The 20,901-nt window shown below is 45.1% G+C and overlaps 1 protein-coding gene across 4 annotated transcripts in view; it reads right to left on the bottom strand.

The window, feature by feature from the left end:
* The window catches only part of LOC308312860 (SH3 and PX domain-containing protein 2A-like), a gene marked incomplete at its 5' end in the record, with an annotated part of 152,271 nt that overhangs the window by 88,715 nt on the left and 42,655 nt on the right, over window positions 1-20,901 (bottom strand). Inside the window, one exon of one of the 4 annotated variants that reach the window (XM_080759612.1) lies at window positions 1,848-1,892. The exons of the other annotated variants lie outside the window; for them this stretch is intronic. Within the exon in view, the coding sequence (XP_080615738.1) occupies window positions 1,848-1,892 (45 nt within the window). The remainder of the gene's footprint in view (window positions 1-1,847; window positions 1,893-20,901) is intronic. 4 annotated transcript variants of the gene reach the window in all.

Raw genomic sequence — 20,901 nt, 5'->3', positions numbered from 1 at the left:
CTATATAGTCTTTGATTAAAATGTATACTTCGTTACATTCCCGGCAGCACCACTGGCGCTTACGGACGTTTGCAGCCAGAAGCCAGTGTGTTAATGCAGACCAATATAAAGAGCGCCAGACTTGACACTTCATTTCAGCAGCAGGCAGTGTGCCCACATGCACACCTCTCCAGTCCACGCTCAGCATGGCACTGGGCCCTGGCTGCTCTGCTATGCCAGCCCAGGGTCCACTGGGCCCTGGCTGCTCTGCTATGCCAGCCCAGGGTCCACAGAGATGGATGGATAGATAGATAGATTGCAGTCCAGCCAAGAATATTGCGAGGCTTGAGTTTGACCAGATGGATATCGCTGCTGTCGGGGCAGAAACCTCTTATCTCCCCTTATATCCAGTTTTATTTTTTTACCCCGTAAATTAAAGACTTGTAAGGGTCAATTTGGGTCCCAACTATCACTCAATTTAACTAAGGACCCCTGGGGGGGTCCCCCAGACCCCACTTTCGGAAACATTGTTATATGTTTGATTGATTCAAGACTTTATTAACACAGGTGTGATAACCAGTAGGCAGGTAAAACGAAAGGATATTACACAAAAGTGTTTGTTTCCCACTAGGCTGTTTAAAATGTAAATAATAATTAATAATTATATGATTTGAAAGATCTTGTAGATTGGTCAAAAGAACAACAACTTTTTGAACAGTTTTGAATTTCTTTGCCCAACACAAACATTCTAATTAAGGGGGTCCCTGGCACAAAATATTTTCAAATGGGGGTCTGGTGCCAAATACTGTACATATCAGTTTGGAGGTCCTTTATGTGAACAACAACTTGACCTATGGAATCCAAAAAGACTGGCATGAGTCAACTTTTCTCCAACTTTTCTAATCCATGAGAAATGACTTAGCTACGCTTTAGTGATTCAGGGGTTTGCAATTTGCTGTGAGGCTGCAGTGCAGCAGACGACACAATAAGACACTTCTCCTCTGATAAGAGCGTATAAGGTACTATGAAAATAAAGCATCAGTCATCCATTTCCACTGCAGCTCGCAAAACACAACAAGCAGCACGAACTACGCCGAGTGGAACTGGACATGGTTCTATAAAGCAGGGGTTCTCAATCTGTGGGTCTGGACCCCCATCTGATTTATTTGGAGAGTGGGGGGAGGTCCTTAACTATTTCATGTTAAGGGCCCCAAGAATTATATGTAATTGGCCCCCATCTGAAAATATGTTGTTCCAGGGACCCCCCAGAAGCAAAGATTTGAGTTAAAAACTTTCGCCCTGAAAGAATATATACCGGTATTCAAAGATTTGCGTCACATGTTGATGATTTTTCAAAAATAGCTCGTAGCTTGTAGCTCGGTGCCACGCTATGAGCTTGTAGATCTTGTAGATCCATATTTTGCGTATTACGTCAAATGAACGCCCTACTACATATCCACAGGCTCGAAACACATCAAAAATAACGTATTCCAGCATGAGGAGATCACCACAGTGTTAATGTTGATTACTGAGGACTAGTGTGTCTTTTTTTATATTGTTTGTGAGTGGAAATGGAAATGAGTAATGTTGAAGCAGAGGTCTAGTAAGCAGAAGACAATGCAGGCAAAGCAGCCATGTGTGAAGAGCTTTCAGTGTAAAAAGCAATAGGCGGAGGAACTCGTCAATATGCAGACGATACAGTGATTGCGGTTACAAAAATGCAATGGTCCATGCACACGCACACACACACACACACACACACACACACACACACACACACACACACACACACACACACACACACACACACACACACACACACACACACACACACACACACACACACACACACACACACACAGGGCTACCTGAAGCCTCTTTCCTTGGGCTGTCTGTAAAGCCGTACATCCATACTGCAGGGGGAAAGTGCGGAGGAGAGGAAACAAGGGAAGAGAAAAGGAGAGGAGAGGAGAGAAGGAAAGGAAACGGTTATTCAGTTTGTCATCATCCATGCAGCATTACATGACGTCATTGCCAGGCAGAAACCTTGTATCTCCATAGTTATTACATTATTATTAATGTATTGTATTATTATGCTTTTTCATAATAAATTATTGCACTCATTTTATATTGTGCCATTACAAGAGTGCCACCGCAACAGCACCACAGAAGGGCTGAATCTACCAGCTTGCAACTGCATTACATTTTTGGAAAATGTTAATGTTAAATAATTATTATTACTTTTTGACACCTATAATGACATGGCCCCAAATTAGCGATGCCGGGTTAGAAAATAGTTAAGGCTATCCGTAGGTTTTATAAATATATATATTTATTTTACATTTACCGTAACGTTTATCAAACATACAAGGATTCTACACGACAGCGACGAACGATTATGATAACAACACAAAAGGTGTTGTTTTTCTTCTTGTACTGTATGTCCCGATCAGCAGCCAGCCCTGCATCATTATGCACTGAGCAGAACACAACACAACACAGAGAGAGAGAGAGAGAGAGAGAGAGAGAGAGAGAGAGAGAGAGACACTAATGGCTACATCAAAACACAATGTTTTTCCATGAACGCACAGCGCTTCCGTCCCATCTGGGAGCCATACACACATGAGGGGAGAGAGAGAACACTACACAGCAGTGATGAGCATGGTGAGTGAATGGAGGGGGTGTGCATGGGAGAGATCAACATCATAATTCATGTCGGCCATGATAGCTGAGTGGTTAGTGAGCCCGCCATGCAGGTATACCATTGTGTCCATGTGTGTTCCTGAGCAAGACTCTTAACCCATTCTGACCGGGAACCCATTTTGGTGTTAGCATTATGTTATGCTTTAGCTATTGAAAAATAGCAGATCTACAAGCTCATAGCGCGCCACCGAGTGGCGCGCTACGAGCTTGTAGGTCTGCTATTTTTTGAAAAATCGAAGAACGACTGACATTTTTAGAATCTGATCTCGGGTCAGAATGGGTTAATCAGACCAGTGTGTGTCGAGTGGAAACCTCGTATGAATCTGATCTCAGGTCAGAATGGGTTAACCCCAAAATTGCTCCCCGAGCGCCGGAATGGCTGATCACTGCTCCTTTACTGTAGTTAGGATTGGTTAATTAAAAAGCAGAGGACGAATTTCACATGTGCATATATACAGCAAGTACATTACTGTATATGTATGTATATATAATGTGACAGAAATACACAAGGTCACAATGCCTCGCACTGTGAGCTGCTGTATGCTTGTACGGTATAGATCGGCCAACGTTCCCGGCTAGAGGCGGCTAGAGAGGCACCGCAAAAAAGGAAAAAATAAAACAAAATAAAAGTGGGAGGGTCTAAAACGATGATGATAACAACTGTGCACCAGTTCAGGAAGTAGCCAGCGGGAGGTATTGCATAATAAGTAGAAAAATAAAAAAACAAAAAAAAAGTACACAATTTATTCTAATTGTTGTTCGCGCGTATTACTTGTATGCTTACCGTACATGGTGGAAGTACAGTAAGGCTGCAGAAAGTGGCTATTAAAATAGCCAGAATATACTGAGGAAGACGCTCCATAGTGAGCTGTAGCAGGACGATGGCGTACTCGTCATGTTGATGAATTGAATACATGCATGGGACCTGACCACAAAGGAATTAAGTTCCCAGGACTTTTTTGTGTTATCCTTTCAACCTCAAATGACCGACTGCACCACGTGCCGTTTACATTTCTGACTAATGAAGCATTCGATCGATCAATCAATCAACCAAACAACCAACCAATCAAAACCTTGGCAAAACGTCCAGTATTTGGGCAAAGAGACATACTGTACGTACAGTATACATTCATTCATCCATTCCTCTCCTTTACTCCACACTACCGTCATATCTTTCTCATGCTGAATTATGGCTCAAGTGGTTAAAATGATTGAGACGCTGTCATGTCACGCTATAATGAACACAGTTTGCAGGGGACCCCCTGGTACCCCCCAAGGACCCCCTGGTACTCCCCAAGGACCCCCTGGTACCCCCCCAATCAAGGACCCCTATGGACCTCACTTTGAGTACCAATGCTTTGCTTCTCATTGCCATGTCTTTGTCAGGACCCTCCAGGAATGTGTGTGTGTGTGTGTGTGTGTGTGTGGTGGGCGTTGGTCCTGGTCTGAAGGCTCTCCTTACACCCCCCCCCCCCCCCACACACACACACACACACTCACCCCCCAACCTTCCTTCACAACCCCCCCCCCCCCACCCTCCCAAAACAAGGAAATTAAACTCTATGAATCAGAGAAGGGAGGCTCAGGGGAGGACGGTGAAGAAGATGAACATACAGTATCACAGCTCACAGATGATGAAGGCTTGGGAACGGTTGCCATGGTGTTACGTGTTACACGTTATACTTTGTACCTTTTCACACTACACCATCATATGATAATCTAAAAACATAAACGCATCACAATGTGTTGTGAGCTTGTAGATCTGTTTTTTTTGTTGTTGCAATTGTGGCAAATTCGGGCATACTGTATAGTGACATGCCTAAAATAAGGATTATCAATGATTGATTGATTGTTTATTTATTTTCCCTCATGGGTTTATAAGACACCATTTCACATTTGCAATTACAGCATGTTTTTACATGTTTTACATTTACATCATTTGACACCAGGTTGAAAGTTCTTAAAACACGAAGCCCGCCAGAAACGGCGAACACGGAGGGTTAAATTAGTACCCTAGCCCCAAGATGGAAAAAGAAAATCAAGAATTAAGTGTTGGTTTTCATAAAGGATTTGTGTTTGTGTGAAAAGTCTGAAGGAGAGAACATAAATGTAACATGTTTTGACCATGTTGGTGGAATAAGACAACATTGAAGTGAGGGGCGCCTCACTTCGTTAAACAAACATCGTACTCCGTGTTTGTTTAAAGTGCTCTAAACAAGCATTAAAAGTCCATAGACTTGACTGCCCTATGACGTAATTCCAGAAAGCCAATGTGCACCCCACGCACACACACACACACACACACACACACACACGCACGCACGCACGCACGCACACACGCACTGCTACACCCTGGACCGACTTCAGCCACATTTCTCACTTCGAACTCACTAATGGAGAACCCACACGCTTTCTCCAAACCGCCCCTATTTGCCCCAATCCGATCCAAGGGAACTTCCATCCCCACCTACTATCTGCCCCAGTACAGTCCAGGGGAACTTCCAACCGCACTCATTTGCCCCAGTACAGTTCAGTATACATGGGGGAACTTCCCACATGATGAACATGAACACTTTTCAGTGCCAGTTCATCCACTTCGCTCATGAGGCCTTAATGACTCCACCAAATGCTCTGGAGCCATCCTCTCCTCTCCTCTCCTCTCGTCCTCTGCCCACTCCCACCGACAGCCTGCCCGTGCTCACGCCTTGCTTGTTTGTGTCAAACCGAGTGGGAGTAGTATTTGTGTATACATCGGCACGGAGACACGGACAGAAAGACACACACAGTCATGCCAACTATACTCTGCCTCGCTTGAACAGAAGGAGCTCAGCTCGGCCTGCAGTCGCATCAAGATGGGAATCTGGAGAGAAACTCATCCCTTTTGATGGAATCAAGCAGTCCAGTGACAGCTAGTGAAAGGCCAATTGAAAGCTTTTTGGCAGTATACACACAACAAGCAGCTATGAATTATAGAACTGTGAGAAACCTTCTAAACACCTATAGCACATGCTGCAATATTTCAATCAAGTACACTGATTCACCGAATGTTTCATAAGAGATAGTTTCATGGTGACCATGTTTTCACTCCTGTCCGTCCGTCCATCCCTGCGTCCCTCCGTCCGTGTGTGTACTCTGTGTCTAGTTAATCTCCAGCACTGATCTGTGTGAAACCTTGCAAACACGCCCAATTTTTGAGCGGTGACACACCGTCTCCAATGCCAGGAAATGTGTGCCTTTCGGTCCGTCCGTCCGTCCCTATGTCCATCAGAGTAGGACCTTTGTCCCCTGTCTAAGTAGGACCTATTGACCTTGCAGCTGCTTAAGTCAACAACTGTGCTTGGCTCCAAGGCACTACACAGGCACACTACACACACTATAACACAGTATTAGAACAATCACTATGAAACTGTAACACACAGTAACTATAACAATAAAAGTATAGTTCCACCGCTCAGTTCGCACAGGTGCAATCTTCTTTCAAATTGGCCTCATGGTGGCTCTCTCCATTTGGTGTTTTCTTCAAACACTTTTTGCTACTATACTCTTCCTAGAGTCTTGCAGCTGGTCCTGGGTATAGGCAACCCCGCGGGCCTGCCAGTGGAGACCAGGCATTGACTTTGAATTTATTTTGCGAACACCATCAAACCACGAAGCATAAAACAGGGCTTAAGGAGTTTTAGAAATATAGTGGTTCTGGACTGTAGCACTGCAGCAGAGTGGACAACTCCCCTCCGCTGTTTCATGTGAGATAATAAAAGTCCAATCCCCCTCTCTATCCACTAGAGCCTCCAGGCTTTAGCAGATTGATGGAGGTCCCTGAGGGAGCGATAGAGACTGGTGCCCAGTCAGCCAGGGTCAGAGTCCTCTGACTAATGCACCTCCATGATTACTGGCCAGACACACTGAACATCTGATTGATATTACCATCCACTCTGTCTCTGCTACCTCCACCTCCCACACATGCACGCACGCGCACACACACACACACCTCCTCCATATTTAAACTTTGTGTATTTCCATAAATTAACACCTTACTTGATCATAAACTCGTCTATATCTGTATTCTGCACGCACACATATGATATATTATAGCTGGGGCTATAATGATTACATTCTGAACAGCTCAGAACAAAGATTCACGACGATACACCATGTATAGATTAATCTTTCCGAGTCATCGGTGCATAATTCTTTCGCTTATTCAATTAATCTATGCAATTAATTTGGATGATGAAGCGTGTGCGCCTCAACTCACACCGACGGGACTGGTTGATGGCTACGGTGTAATAATGGTGAGTCTAATGTCTTTGTACGAGTACTACCAGATATATCACTGCCCTTCCATGAGGACCCCCTCTTAGCTGGGATATCGTTGCTGTGGGGTAGAAACCGCTGATCACAGTCAATCATTGGAATACGCTCAGGTCTCTTGAGCAGGCCTCCTCCAAACTGTGTTGGTCTTTATCTCAACGAGACGAAAACTGAATACTAAAATATATGCAAATCCAACAATGATATTATAAACAACACTTAACAACACTCCTCTGAAACAGGTTGATGACTACAAGTATTTGGGTTCATATATATATATATCTTCTTCTCAAAAGGACTTTCAAACTAGGATGGGTATGGCCTGGTCAGCCTGCAATGACATGCATAAGATCTGGTCATCCCAGCTTAGTAATATTTAGGACGACCGTTGAGCCGATTCTACTCTATGGCTCCGAGACATGGACACTTTAAAAGAAATTAGAGAAACTGTTGGATGGCACTTACACCCGCCTTCTAATGAGAGCGCAAAATCTGTCTTGGAAGAGCCACCCATCGACTAATCTAATATACAGAAACCTTCCCCGTGTTTCTTCACTAGTCCGATCCAGAAGAACACAGTTTTGCCGGCCACTGCTACAGAGCTGACAATGAGGTTATATCTTCCCTTCTTCTCTGGAGTCCTGCCTCAAAGCAGACCAGAGGTAGAAAACTGTCGTTCCCTGATGTCATCTATAGGGACACATGCATCAGTAAGCAAGAACTGGGGATGGCAATGAAGGACCGGAAAGCCTGGCATGGCATTGTGAAATCCATTATCTCGACCGCGGTCGAAAATGATGATGATGATCTCCATATTCTAACTTGTTGTGTTTTTCAAGCTCATAGCGCGCCACCGAGTGGCGTGCTATGAGCTTGTAGGTCTGAACGACTGACATAGAAACATAGCTTTTTCAGAAAACTGTCAGGATGTAGAAGACATTTTTTGAATCTGATCTCAGGTCAAAATGGGTTAAGTGTAAAACGACAGCAAAATCCGGTCATAAAGATTGATGGTAAAAGCTCATACTACATGAACCCAAACCTATATGTCTTGATTAAACACTTGAAACCTAGAGTCTCTATTTATTCTGGCAAAAATAGCAGAGCTTGCAGACTGGTATAGAGCGGTCAACCGAGTATAGGGATAATGGTTATACAGGGTGTCCAAACCTGTTACTTTTCAGGATAAAAATTCAAAAATAGTAATAGTAGCAGCTACAAGCTCAAAATGTGTCGCTTTGAGCCACATTTCGAGCTTGTCGATCTGCTACAAAAAACCCCACAAAAAGATGGAGATAAGAGGCCCGACAGCAACGACATACACGCACACATGTACACGTACATGTACACGTACATGTACACGTACATGTACACGTACAGTATGCGCGCACGTGCGTGCACATAGGATGGTTAATTCCTTTCAAGTTTGAATGATGACGCCGCTCTTGCAACAGAGCCAAAACGTTTCCTCTCTCCTTCCAAAGCTGTGGGTCCTTATTTTCCTAAACGTCTGCAATACCCTGCAATTAAGAGCCTATAAGGACAGTGAGGAATGGCTTCTCTAAAGTCCTGCTTCCTATAGCGTTGGATTGGGGCCGTCTTATTAGCCATCCGTCTTGTTATTCTAGGGACTTTAGTAGATTTGTGTTTTCAAAAGATCAGTTCCTTCTCAGGACATCACAAAGCCCCCCAAAATGCGTACGCAAGCATACGCATGCACACGCACACACACACAGATGATGGACGGGTGGACAGTAGTAACACACACACTGTACACACACGCACAAGCATACAGTATGTATGTACGCAAAAACACGGCCACACAGACACATGAACACACCGACACAAAATTTACAAAACACAGAGAGATCATTTTAAGAAACGTGAGACTGACCCCTCTCAGGGTTACATCAACACTCAAACATCTAGTTTGTTGCAGTCACCACCAAACGGGACACACACACAACACAAGGACACAACACTTGTCCCACTGACCTATACTGTACCACTGAAACTACACCGCAAGATCCTCAGTGTTGATTCTAACGCCGCACAAATCTCTTTTTAACACCAACCAGAGTTAAATTAACACTGGGTATTGTACTGTGGCTTACTGACAAATCACTGCTAACCAACATTGACGTGACAGTCGTGGATAATACATTGCAGTGTATATAAACCGCCAAGCAAATCCTACCAATGTCAATCGACGTATACAAGCAACCCAGCATTGATTAGAGCAGCCAGCACACACCCCCCCCCCCCCCCCTCCCCTTCTCCTTGCGGACACGCAGGGGTCAAAGGTGACGGTTCGTGAGGACTTGAACGGTTGAGAAAAAGGATGGGAGTCATTTGCAGTGACAAACTCTCGTTGGCGCGCCGCGATGACAACACGCTGGCGAAGAACGGCCATTAGCGGTGACAAACGCTGGCCCCGCCAGTGACACGCCCGTGAGTGACACGGCGTGGGTGGACGGCGCTGGACGCGTCAGGAAGACATCACATCGCTCTAGACGAGAGAGAGAGAGAGAGAGAGCAGCACATCTGTTGCACAGCAGAACGCAGTCTGTGGCCGCACTCTGCCCTATACTCGCTTAAAAGGATCATCGTAAATTGGCTTGGTTGAATGCTTGATTCTGATTGGTCAATCGCCGAATTCAGCGGTGTGTTATTTCTGGTTAATGACCGCTCTATAACAGACCGATGCCTAATCAAACCCTCGGAGCACCTCAACACCTCAACATGACAGCCATGTAACACACACACACACACACACACACACACACACACACACACACACGTCATTTACAGCTAAACAAAATGTCTTTGAAAACATTTGAGCGAGAAATAGACGAAGCAGTACCAGAACATTGATTATCCTTTAGCGTTACAGTTATACCTCAGCTTCCCTCCATCTAAAACAGGCCATGTTGTGTTCATATAGACGCTCGACAGAGCCGACTGCACCGCGTGGCGGCCGTGGCGGCCAGCGACGTTAGCGCTGCGCCACCCGAGCGCCTGTGATAACCGTGACGCCAAGGATAATTGTGTGGGCGACTGAGCGTCCACACCGATAAACAATTACATCCATAACAAGACTTCCCGAGGGCGAGTGAGACCGACTGCATGATCCCAGATGTCCATCTGATGACGCATTGGGATTGGCTGTCATCAGCGTTCCTATATCGTTCATAAAACCACGCTGAAAAGTGATCCAATAAGCGATATTGCGGACAGCTATTGTTGTCGTTATGGTTGCGGTGTGGAGTCTGCCTGCATCCACTTCGGTCACAACTATTTTTAAAACAACATATTTAGAGTTACTGTATCATGCAGCACTATCTATTACACATCAGATAATGCAGCAGTTGAGAGACTATGTATACACAGTAGCACTCGCTGTCGTACAAATAACCTGTTCAGCCCCAGGGGGGTTCAATTGGACAATGGTTCACCGTTCTATTTGATAATGGTTCTATATACATAACATCTTTAAGATGTCTCATGGCTGCATGTATATACATATAGCACCACAACACCTTTAAGATGGCTGCATGTATATGTATATACATATAGCACCACAACACCTTTAAGATGGCTGCATGTATATACATATAGCACCACAACACCTTTAAGATGGCTGCACGTATATACATATAGCACCACAACACCTTTAAGATGGCTGCACGTATATACATATAGCACCACAACACCTTTAAGATGGCTGCATGTATATACATATAGCACCACCACACCTTTAAGATGGCTGCATGTATATACATATAGCACCACAACACCTTTAAGATGGCTGCATGTATATACATATAGCACCACAACACCTTTAAGATGGCTGCATGTATATACATATAGCACCACAACACCTTTAAGATGGCTGCATGTATATACATATAGCACCACAACACCTTTAAGATGGCTGCATGTATATACATATAGCACCACAACACCTTTAAGATGGCTGCACGTATATACATATAGCACCACAACACCTTTAAGATGGCTGCACGTATATACATATAGCACCACAACACCTTTAAGATGGCTGCACGTATATACATATAGCACCACAACACCTTTAAGATGGCTGCATGTATATACATATAGCACCACAACACCTTTAAGATGGCTGCACGTATATACATATAGCACCACAACACCTTTAAGATGGCTGCACGTATATACATATAGCACCACAACACCTTTAAGATGGCTGCATGTATATACATATAGCACCACAACACCTTTAAGGTGGCTGCATGTATATACATATAGCACCACAACACCTTTAAGATGGCTGCATGTATATACATATAGCACCACAACACCTTTAAGATGGCTGCATGTATATACATATAGCACCACAACACCTTTAAGATGGCTGCACGTATATACATATAGCACCACAACACCTTTAAGATGGCTGCACGTATATACATATAGCACCACAACACCTTTAAGATGGCTGCACGTATATACATATAGCACCACAACACCTTTAAGATGGCTGCATGTATATACATATAGCACCACAACACCTTTAAGATGGCTGCACGTATATACATATAGCACCACAACACCTTTAAGATGGCTGCACGTATATACATATAGCACCACAACACCTTTAAGATGGCTGCACGTATATACATATAGCACCACAACACCTTTAAGATGGCTGCACGTATATACATATAGCACCACAACACCTTTAAGATGGCTGCACGTATATACATATAGCACCACAACACCTTTAAGATGGCTGCATGTATATACATATAGCACCACAACACCTTTAAGGTGGCTGCATGTATATACATATAGCACCACAACACCTTTAAGATGGCTGCACGTATATACATATAGCACCACAACACCTTTAAGATGGCTGCACGTATATACATAAAGCACCACAACACCTTTAAGGTGGCTGCATGTATATACATATAGCACCACAACACCTTTAAGGTGGCTGCATGTATATACATATAGCACCACAACACCTTTAAGGTGGCTGCATGTATATACATATAGCACCACAACAGATTGTCCTGATTATGAGGCAACGAAGAACCATGTTTTTAGCGCCATTCTGCTGTAATTAAGTAGGGTGTGTGTGTGTGTGTGTGTGTGTGTGTGTGTGTGTGTGTGTGTGTGTGTGTGTGTGTGTGTGTGTAAAAGTAAAAGCTCTTTGTAACTTTGAGCGTGCACAAATGGAATCAAATGGACCCTTATGGGTCTGTAACTCTGAACGTGTGTACAAATGGATCCATTTGGTTCCATGTGTGCACGCTCAGAGTTAAATCCTCCAGGCTTTTAACTTGCACATAAACAAAAACAAACAAACGCTGTTTGTTTGTTAGTTTCGTTGCCCCTCTCTTAAACGGTATAGTCTCCACCATCTCCGTCCCCCTCAGCCAACCATGAGTAAACACCATTAGCCTAGTTCCTAGCCCTGCTCTGAAATCGAATCCAGGGTGCCACGTAAACACACTGCTGCCTGTGCCTGCCTGCCTCCCTGCCCTGCCTGTCGGACATCCCCCCACCCTCCCCACGGTTCCCCCTCAGCTGCAGCCTCCCAGCACCCCCCACATCCCCCCTAAAGCCCCTAGCATCTGGCCCTCACATGGAGCACACGCCTGGCTCCACTCCTCTCCCCTCCAAGGCAAGGGGAGAGGAGGAACAAGAGGAGTCAGGAAGAACCCCCTTTAATTCAGACATTCTCAAACCTTTTCATTCCAAGGAATATAACCCCCAAAATGTATACTGTATAATTATGTATATTTGGCCCCCGTGAACCCCCATCTGAAAATATATTGTGCCAGGAAGCCCCCATACAAGATTTATGTTGTGATTATTTTGTGTCCAAATGAAAAAGGGGAAAATTAATCACAATTGGTGTTAGAAATGACTTTTTCTCAACGGTAAATATAGCCATTTGTATTTGTTGATGACATGTATTATTAATGTGTTAAAATGCTATGCTCTGTTGATGCACTGAATACATAGAAACACATGGAAACAAGTCCCTGGGACTTTTATGTGTTATCCTTTTAGCCTAAAATGTATTACTGTAATTCTGCACTGTTTAATTTGTATTTATTTTTTTGCTACTACTTTGTAACTAAAAAACCAATCAATCAATCAAAATGTTTCACATGTTGTTGTTGTTGTTGTTGTTCACAATTTTTTTTAATTGGCCGATCTACAAGCTCACAACATGCCACTGCAGTATTTATGTGATGCGTTGTAACCTTGTAGATTTTAAAGTGATTGTGATGCTATGTATATGAACAAATTTGGCTGGGGACCCCCCTGGAACCAAGTTAAGGACCCCTGGGGCCCCCCTGGAACCATGTTAAGGACCCCTGGGGACCCCCCTGGAACCAAGTTAAGGACCCCTGGGGGACCCCCCTGGAACCAAGTTAAGGACCCCTGGGGCCCCCCTGGAACCAAGTTAAGGACCCCTGGGGACCCCCCTGGAACCAAGTTAAGGACCCCTGGGGGACCCCCCTGGAACCAAGTTAAGGACCCCTGGGGGACCCCCCTGGAACCAAGTTAAGGACCCCTGGGGGACCCCCCTGGAACCAAGTTAAGGACCCCTGGGGACCCCCCTGGAACCAAGTTAAGGACCCCTGGGGGACCCCACTATGAGAACCACTGCCGTAATTCCCCATCCATCCATCCATCCACCCACAAACAACGCACCCCTCCCTGGACACAAGCGCCCGCCTCAACACCCCCCCGGGCCCCAGTGGCCCCCCAGTGGCCCCCCTGTTTCACCCTCCATTACCCTCCAGGAAAGGCTCATGTCAGGGTTTTGGTTTCTATGTGGATGCTGCATGCCACCATGAGAACGTTTATTTAACTAGTACGAATGAAGTGGGGTGGTTTGGATCTGGAGAAGCAAGATGCACATGGGAACGCTGTCTGTTTGGATCTGGAGAAGCAGAGATGCACATGGGAACGCTGTCTGTTTGGATCTGGAGAAGCAGAGATGCACATGGGAACGCTGTCTGTTTGGATCTGGAGAAGCAGAGATGCACATGGGAACGCTGTCTGTTTGGATCTGGAGAAGCAGAGATGCACATGGGAACGCTGTCTGTTTGGATCTGGAGAAGCAGAGATGCACATGGGAACGCTGTCTGTTTGGATCTGGAGAAGCAGAGATGCACATGGGAACGCTGTCTGTTTGGATCTGGAGAAGCAGAGATGCACATGGGAACGCTGTCTGTTTGGATCTGGAGAAGCAAGATGCACATGGGAACGCTGTCTGTTTGGATCTGGAGAAGCAGAGATGCACATGGGAACGCTGTCTGTTTGGATCTGGAGAAGCAGAGATGCACATGGGAACGCTGTCTGTTTGGATCTGGAGAAGCAGAGATGCACATGGGAACGCTGTCTGTTTGGATCTGGAGAAGCAAGATGCACATGGGAACGCTGTCTGTTTGGATCTGGAGAAGCAGAGATGCACATGGGAACGCTGTCTGTTTGGATCTGGAGAAGCAGAGATGCACATGGGAACGCTGTCTGTTTGGATCTGGAGAAGCAAGATGCACATGGGAACGCTGTCTGTTTGGATCTGGAGAAGCAGAGATGCACATGGGAACGCTGTCTGTTTGGATCTGGAGAAGCAGAGATGCACATGGGAACGCTGTCTGTTTGGATCTGGAGAAGCAGAGATGCACATGGGAACGCTGTCTGTTTGGATCTGGAGAAGCAAGATGCACATGGGAACGCTGTCTGTTTGGATCTGGAGAAGCAGAGATGCAAATGGGAATGCTGTCTGTTTGGATCTGGAGAAGCAGAGATGCACATGGGAATGCTGTCTGTTTGGATCTGGAGAAGCAGAGATGCACATGGGAACGCTGTCTGTTTGGATCTGGAGAAGCAAGATGCACATGGGAACGCTGTCTGTTTGGATCTGGAGAAGCAAGATGCACATGGGAACGCTGTCTGTTTGGATCTGGAGAAGCAGAGATGCACATGGGAACGCTGTCTGTTTGGATCTGGAGAAGCAAGATGCACATGGGAACGCTGTCTGTTTGGATCTGGAGAAGCAAGATGCACATGGGAACGCTGTCTGTTTGGATCTGGAGAAGCAGAGATGCACATGGGAACGCTGTCTGTTTGGATCTGGAGAAGCAGAGATGCACATGGGAACGCTGTCTGTTTGGATCTGGAGAAGCAGAGATGCACATGGGAACGCTGTCTGTTTGGATCTGGAGAAGCAGAGATGCACATGGGAACGCTGTCTGTTTGGATCTGGAGAAGCAGAGATGCACATGGGAACGCTGTCTGTTTGGATCTGGAGAAGCAGAGATGCACATGGGAACGCTGTCTGTTTGGATCTGGAGAAGCAGAGATGCACATGGGAACGCTGTCTGTTTGGATCTGGAGAAGCAAGATGCACATGGGAACGCTGTCTGTTTGGATCTGGAGAAGCAGAGATGCACATGGGAACGCTGTCTGTTTGGATCTGGAGAAGCAGAGATGCACATGGGAACGCTGTCTGTTTGGATCTGGAGAAGCAGAGATGCACATGGGAACGCTGTCTGTTTGGATCTGGAGAAGCAGAGATGCACATGGGAACGCTGTCTGTTTGGATCTGGAGAAGCAGAGATGCACATGGGAACGCTGTCTGTTTGGATCTGGAGAAGCAGAGATGCACATGGGAACGCTGTCTGTTTGGATCTGGAGAAGCAGAGATGCACATGGGAACGCTGTCTGTTTGGATCTGGAGAAGCAAGATGCACATGGGAACGCTGTCTGTTTGGATCTGGAGAAGCAGAGATGCACATGGGAACGCTGTCTGTTTGGATCTGGAGAAGCAGAGATGCACATGGGAACGCTGTCTGTTTGGATCTGGAGAAGCAGAGATGCACATGGGAACGCTGTCTGTTTGGATCTGGAGAAGCAGAGATGCACATGGGAACGCTGTCTGTTTGGATCTGGAGAAGCAGAGATGCACATGGGAACGCTGTCTGTTTGGATCTGGAGAAGCAGAGATGCACATGGGAACGCTGTCTGTTTGGATCTGGAGAAGCAGAGATGCACATGGGAACGCTGTCTGTTTTTTTCCCCCAAGATTTTTCAAAATAATATTTCAAAAATCAGAATTCAATGTTTGTGTTTTTACGCAATGTTTGTGTTTACACAAACACTCACAGTTGGCCATGCACTGTCAATGGCATTCAACGTTTGTGTTACGACAATGTTTGCGTTTACATATTACACACACCCTCAAAGCTGCACATAATACAGCAGGAGGGGCTAGCGCGCCTCAAAAATGAAAAGTTCACAACGCGGCGCGATGCAACCCGTTGTGCAACCCGTTGTGAGCCTCACGCTACAGAAACAGGAGATAGGCTCCTGCCCTATGGGCATATTATAATAGTAATTATATACTATGGCATACTCATGATTTAAGACAAAAAACATGTACGAACATAAACTGCAGCAGAGAAACCGTGAAGGATATACCGAGAGTCTTTATGCCAAGTAAGCAGGAGGGATGTTTGTTTGCTTTGTGGGGCAGATAATGGAGGGGTTGTGACATGTGTAGTAAACACACTGAGTGAGTAGTGTGTGAAAACATTATTCTCACACATTGAACCTCAAGAGCAGCAGCACATGATCATATACTGTACTGTTACTGTAGCGGCCAGTCACTGCTCACTAATCCTGTCTTATGCCCTCAAGGCATCTACAGGGCAAAATCTAGTATTGGCACATAGTGCTTCAAAATGTCTAAATTAAGAAATTATGTTTAAAATAATACAGAGATCAGTCTCTCAATGCAATCCACATACAAACTAGATAAAGTGCCCCTCGGGGCACAGGTCTCCATCAGGGCAGGTGAGGTTGTGGCCTCCTGGTGGCGCTATAATAGGCCAATGTGAAAAGGGTGCTATTTCTTCTTACGCCTTAGATGGCAATTGGAGGATTTGAGGCATTTTGTTCCAAAAATGTGTTTTGCAAAACTCCACCCGTTGGTGGCGCTATAACAGGCCAATGTGAAAAGGGTGGGATATATTCCTCAGCCTAGTAGGAAAGTCTGTGAAAGAGTTCACGTAAATTGCATGCAGAATTCCAGCCGTTCTGGAATATTTGGGGCAGAGGTTCATCGTTGGCATCCAGGGAGTGTGTGTGCAAAATGTGGCATGGACCATGTTAACGGTGCCGGAAATTAGCTGTTAACAGACGGACGGACGGACGCACATGGACAGAGTGCAAGACATACTCTCTCCCCATGCCTTCGGCCTTGGTGGAGACAACAACTGAAAAGAACCCATACCGGACTTAAACTAAACAGGGATGTCCCGGTGAAATCACCCAAAACTTGGTATTTTCAAATCTCGCATATTCGTTTTGATGCAAGGCTTCATCTGTTCTCTAAACTGCTACAGCTGATTACAGTTTGGTCAAAAGATATTATATAGGAGAGAATATGAGATCCAGCTGGTCAACGTTTGAACCTAACAGTAAACACATTTCTGCCTCGCTGTGGCTAATGTCTGTGTATATCATTATATGGAGTTATAGAGTTGGGGTCTTCAACTGTCTTCAGGCCAAGGCGAGATGAAGCAGGGAGGGACCACTGCTATGTGTTTTTTTTTTTACATCCGGACACACTGTCCAGGACAGGCTTCAGACACGCCTCGAGACATGGCTCAGATCCAGTGTTGATTTCGTCGACTAAAACTAAGACGAAAGATGTTCGTCGACTACCTTTTTTTCACTGACGAAAACTAAATGGAAACTGAATGAAAACTAAGCTATGATGACTAAAACTATAAGACTAAAAATACTGACAATTTCGTCAACAAATAAAAACTAGACTAAAATGTTAGGAAGGGACTAGTGAACTGCAAGAGGAAGGGACTAGTGAACAAGAGATCAGGTATAAGTCCTTTTACAATTAGTTGCATGCTGAAAATAGCCGATCTACAAGCCCACAACGCATCACACTGCGACACGTTGTGGGCTTGTAGATCGGCTATTTTCAGCAAGTGAAAAAAAACAAACAGTCATTACGACGGCATCAAGGCCCGCCAAAATACATTTTGTTGCTGCCAAAAACAACACTGCTCAGATGTGAACCCATTACATTTGGTGTTGTTATGAGGAACCCGTTGCGACCGCGCCATGCCCTCGCTGACGTCGACCCCATGCCCTCGCTGACGTCGACCCCATGCCCTCTCTGACGTCGACCCCATGCCCTCTCTGACGTCGACCCCATGCCCTCACTGACGTCGACCCCGGGCAGGATTTGAACCCACAACATTTCCACATGAAAGGCATTATATTATATAAAAATCATGTTACCATCACACAACGATTTGGGGGCTCCTCTGAGGAGGAATAATATGTGAAATGTGCCCTTTGGATTTAGCTGTATTTATTAACAGTGGGTGTTATTAATACAGCACCCACCCAGGTCTCTTTTAACAGTGGGTGTTATTAATACAGCACCCACCCAGGTCTCTTTTCTCAGGCTATACTTTTGTCATTTTCACTACATTTGTGTGACACTCTTGTATGATGAAGTATGGCATTAACTTGTGAAAAGATGTGGCGATACGAGGAAAAAAGAATGACAACCTAATGACAAGTATAGCCCTCCTCTGAGACCAAGAGGACACTAGACAGAAATGGTGCCATATTAGAACGGTATTAGTGAGGTTGAAAATGGGTGAAGTGAGGTGGCTAGGTATGGTGAAATGGCCTCCAGCTGGCTAAAACCCCCGGGAAAAAAAAGATTTAGCCTTAATATTGAAGGGCTGCATACACCGTCTGCGAACGCCGCGCGTCAAAACAACCTATCCCACACCGGCGTGGCCGCGCGGCAACGCCTGTGCCGCGTCGCTGTGCACCCGGTGTGTGTCGGGCTTGGCACAACAATGGGAACTCCACGCCGAGCAAAAGTGGGAAAACAATAGGCTGCTTATCTGCAAAGCCATTAAATCAGCTTCCATGAAATCTAATCATTTTGGGGAACGCTGGTCAGTGTGGTCGGACCTCAACCGGGTCAGTGTGGTCGGACCTCAACGCTGGTCAGTCTGGTCGGACCTCAACCTGGTCAGTGTGGTCGGACCTCAACGCTGGTCAGTGTGGTCGGACCTCAACGCTGGTCAGTGTGGTCGGACCTCAACCTGGTCAGTGTGGTCGGACCTCAACCGGCCGCCTCACTCCATGGCACTGAGGAACGGGTCAGTCCAGGCTCACAGTCGCTGTTTACGCCAGTGGGGGAAAGTACCTAAGTGTATTTACTTTTACCCATTTAGATCTGAGAATCACATTCTATATACAGTACAAATGTCTTCTAAATCATGACTGTTTTCACGAAAAAACCTACGTTTCTATATATCAGTGGTGCTCAAACTATTTCATGTCAAGGACCCCTGAAATTCAAATTATAATATATGTATTTGACCCCCATCTGAAAAGATGTTGCCCAGAAGCAAATATTTGAGTTAAAAACATTCGGTGTTAAAACACCAAAAGGGGTTCCCACCCAGAATGGGTTAAGTACAAGTTTGAGGTATACTGTATATACTTTACTTGTACTTTTACTCCACTAGATTTATTTGAAAACTTCAGTGACTTTAGTTACTTTGTAGATTTTAATTTTGATTTAGAAAACAAAAAAAAATACATTAACCACTTCAGCCATACATTTCAGTCATTTGAAAATAGCAGATCACAAGCTCACAATGCGACACATTGTGAGCTTGTAGTAGATGTGTTATTTTCAAACGATTTTGTACACATTTTGAACTTGTGAAATGGGACATTCTGCAGTATGAGTACTTCTACTTTTAGTACCTTAAGTACATTTTGATGCTGATACTTTTGTACTTCTACTTGAATACATTTTGAATACTACTTACGTAACGGATTACATCTACATTGCAGTATTTACTATTTACTGTGATTTTGAACAATGGAAAAACCCAGAGGAACACATTCTCTTATCCCTGGCATATCTCTCCAAAAGGGGGTCCGCTGTGCTAATTAGTGTCAGTGTGGGGGTCCTTGACATGAAAAGGTTTGGGAACAACTGCAATATATTGTCACTGTCAGGCAGAAACCTATTATCTCCATAGTTGTACAACTTTTTGTAGTAACAGTCTTGGACATATACGTATGAGGTTTCCCCCCCGACAGAGACGGAATGATAAAAGTCTCCATGCCCTCGTTCAGAACCCCTTTAACCCAATTTGGGGCGGGAACCACCTTTTGGTGTTAGCATTAATGTTATGCTTTAGCTATTGAAAAATAGCAGATCTACAGGCTCATAGTGCGCCACCGAGTGGCGCGCTACGAGCTTGTAGGTCTGCTATTTCAGAAAACTGTCAGGATGTAGAAGACATTTTTTCAGGTCAAAATGGGTTAAGAATCAGGTAAAAAAAAAAAATACCTGAGAGCTAATTGCAAAAAAACGTGCAAGTCACTGCATATTGCATAATACGCCATCCTTCCAGCAAGCCTCACTCATTATCAAAACACGTCTCAAGCTAGTTCCCTTTCCAAACACAAACTATATATGCCAGTAGAAAAATAATGAGTAGGTATAGCGATTGAAGGCAACTGTAGCAGCTGTGCTTTCTCCATCCTTCCAACTATTTTTCTCTCTCTCTCTCTCTCTCTCTCTAATGATATTTGCCATTAGCCCCAGTGGTCACTGTGGTGTCTTAACACAGAGGACCCCCATAACTCTGACAGTGTTAATGTGACGGGTCCATTTGGAACGCCCCAAAGGAACAGCTGAGGGTCCCTGGACCCCACTTTGAGAGTCACTGTCTTAACACAGTGGTTCCCCAAGGGGTCCTTGGGGGGTTCCATGGGGGTCTCCACTACATCTCTAAATATATGAGATGTAGTGGAGTATGA

This window comes from Protomyctophum bolini (assembly GCF_963924005.1).
Source record: "Protomyctophum bolini genome assembly, chromosome: 3".
Lineage (NCBI taxonomy): Eukaryota > Metazoa > Chordata > Actinopteri > Myctophiformes > Myctophidae > Protomyctophum > Protomyctophum bolini.
This window is presented reverse-complemented; position numbering and strand designations above follow the sequence as displayed.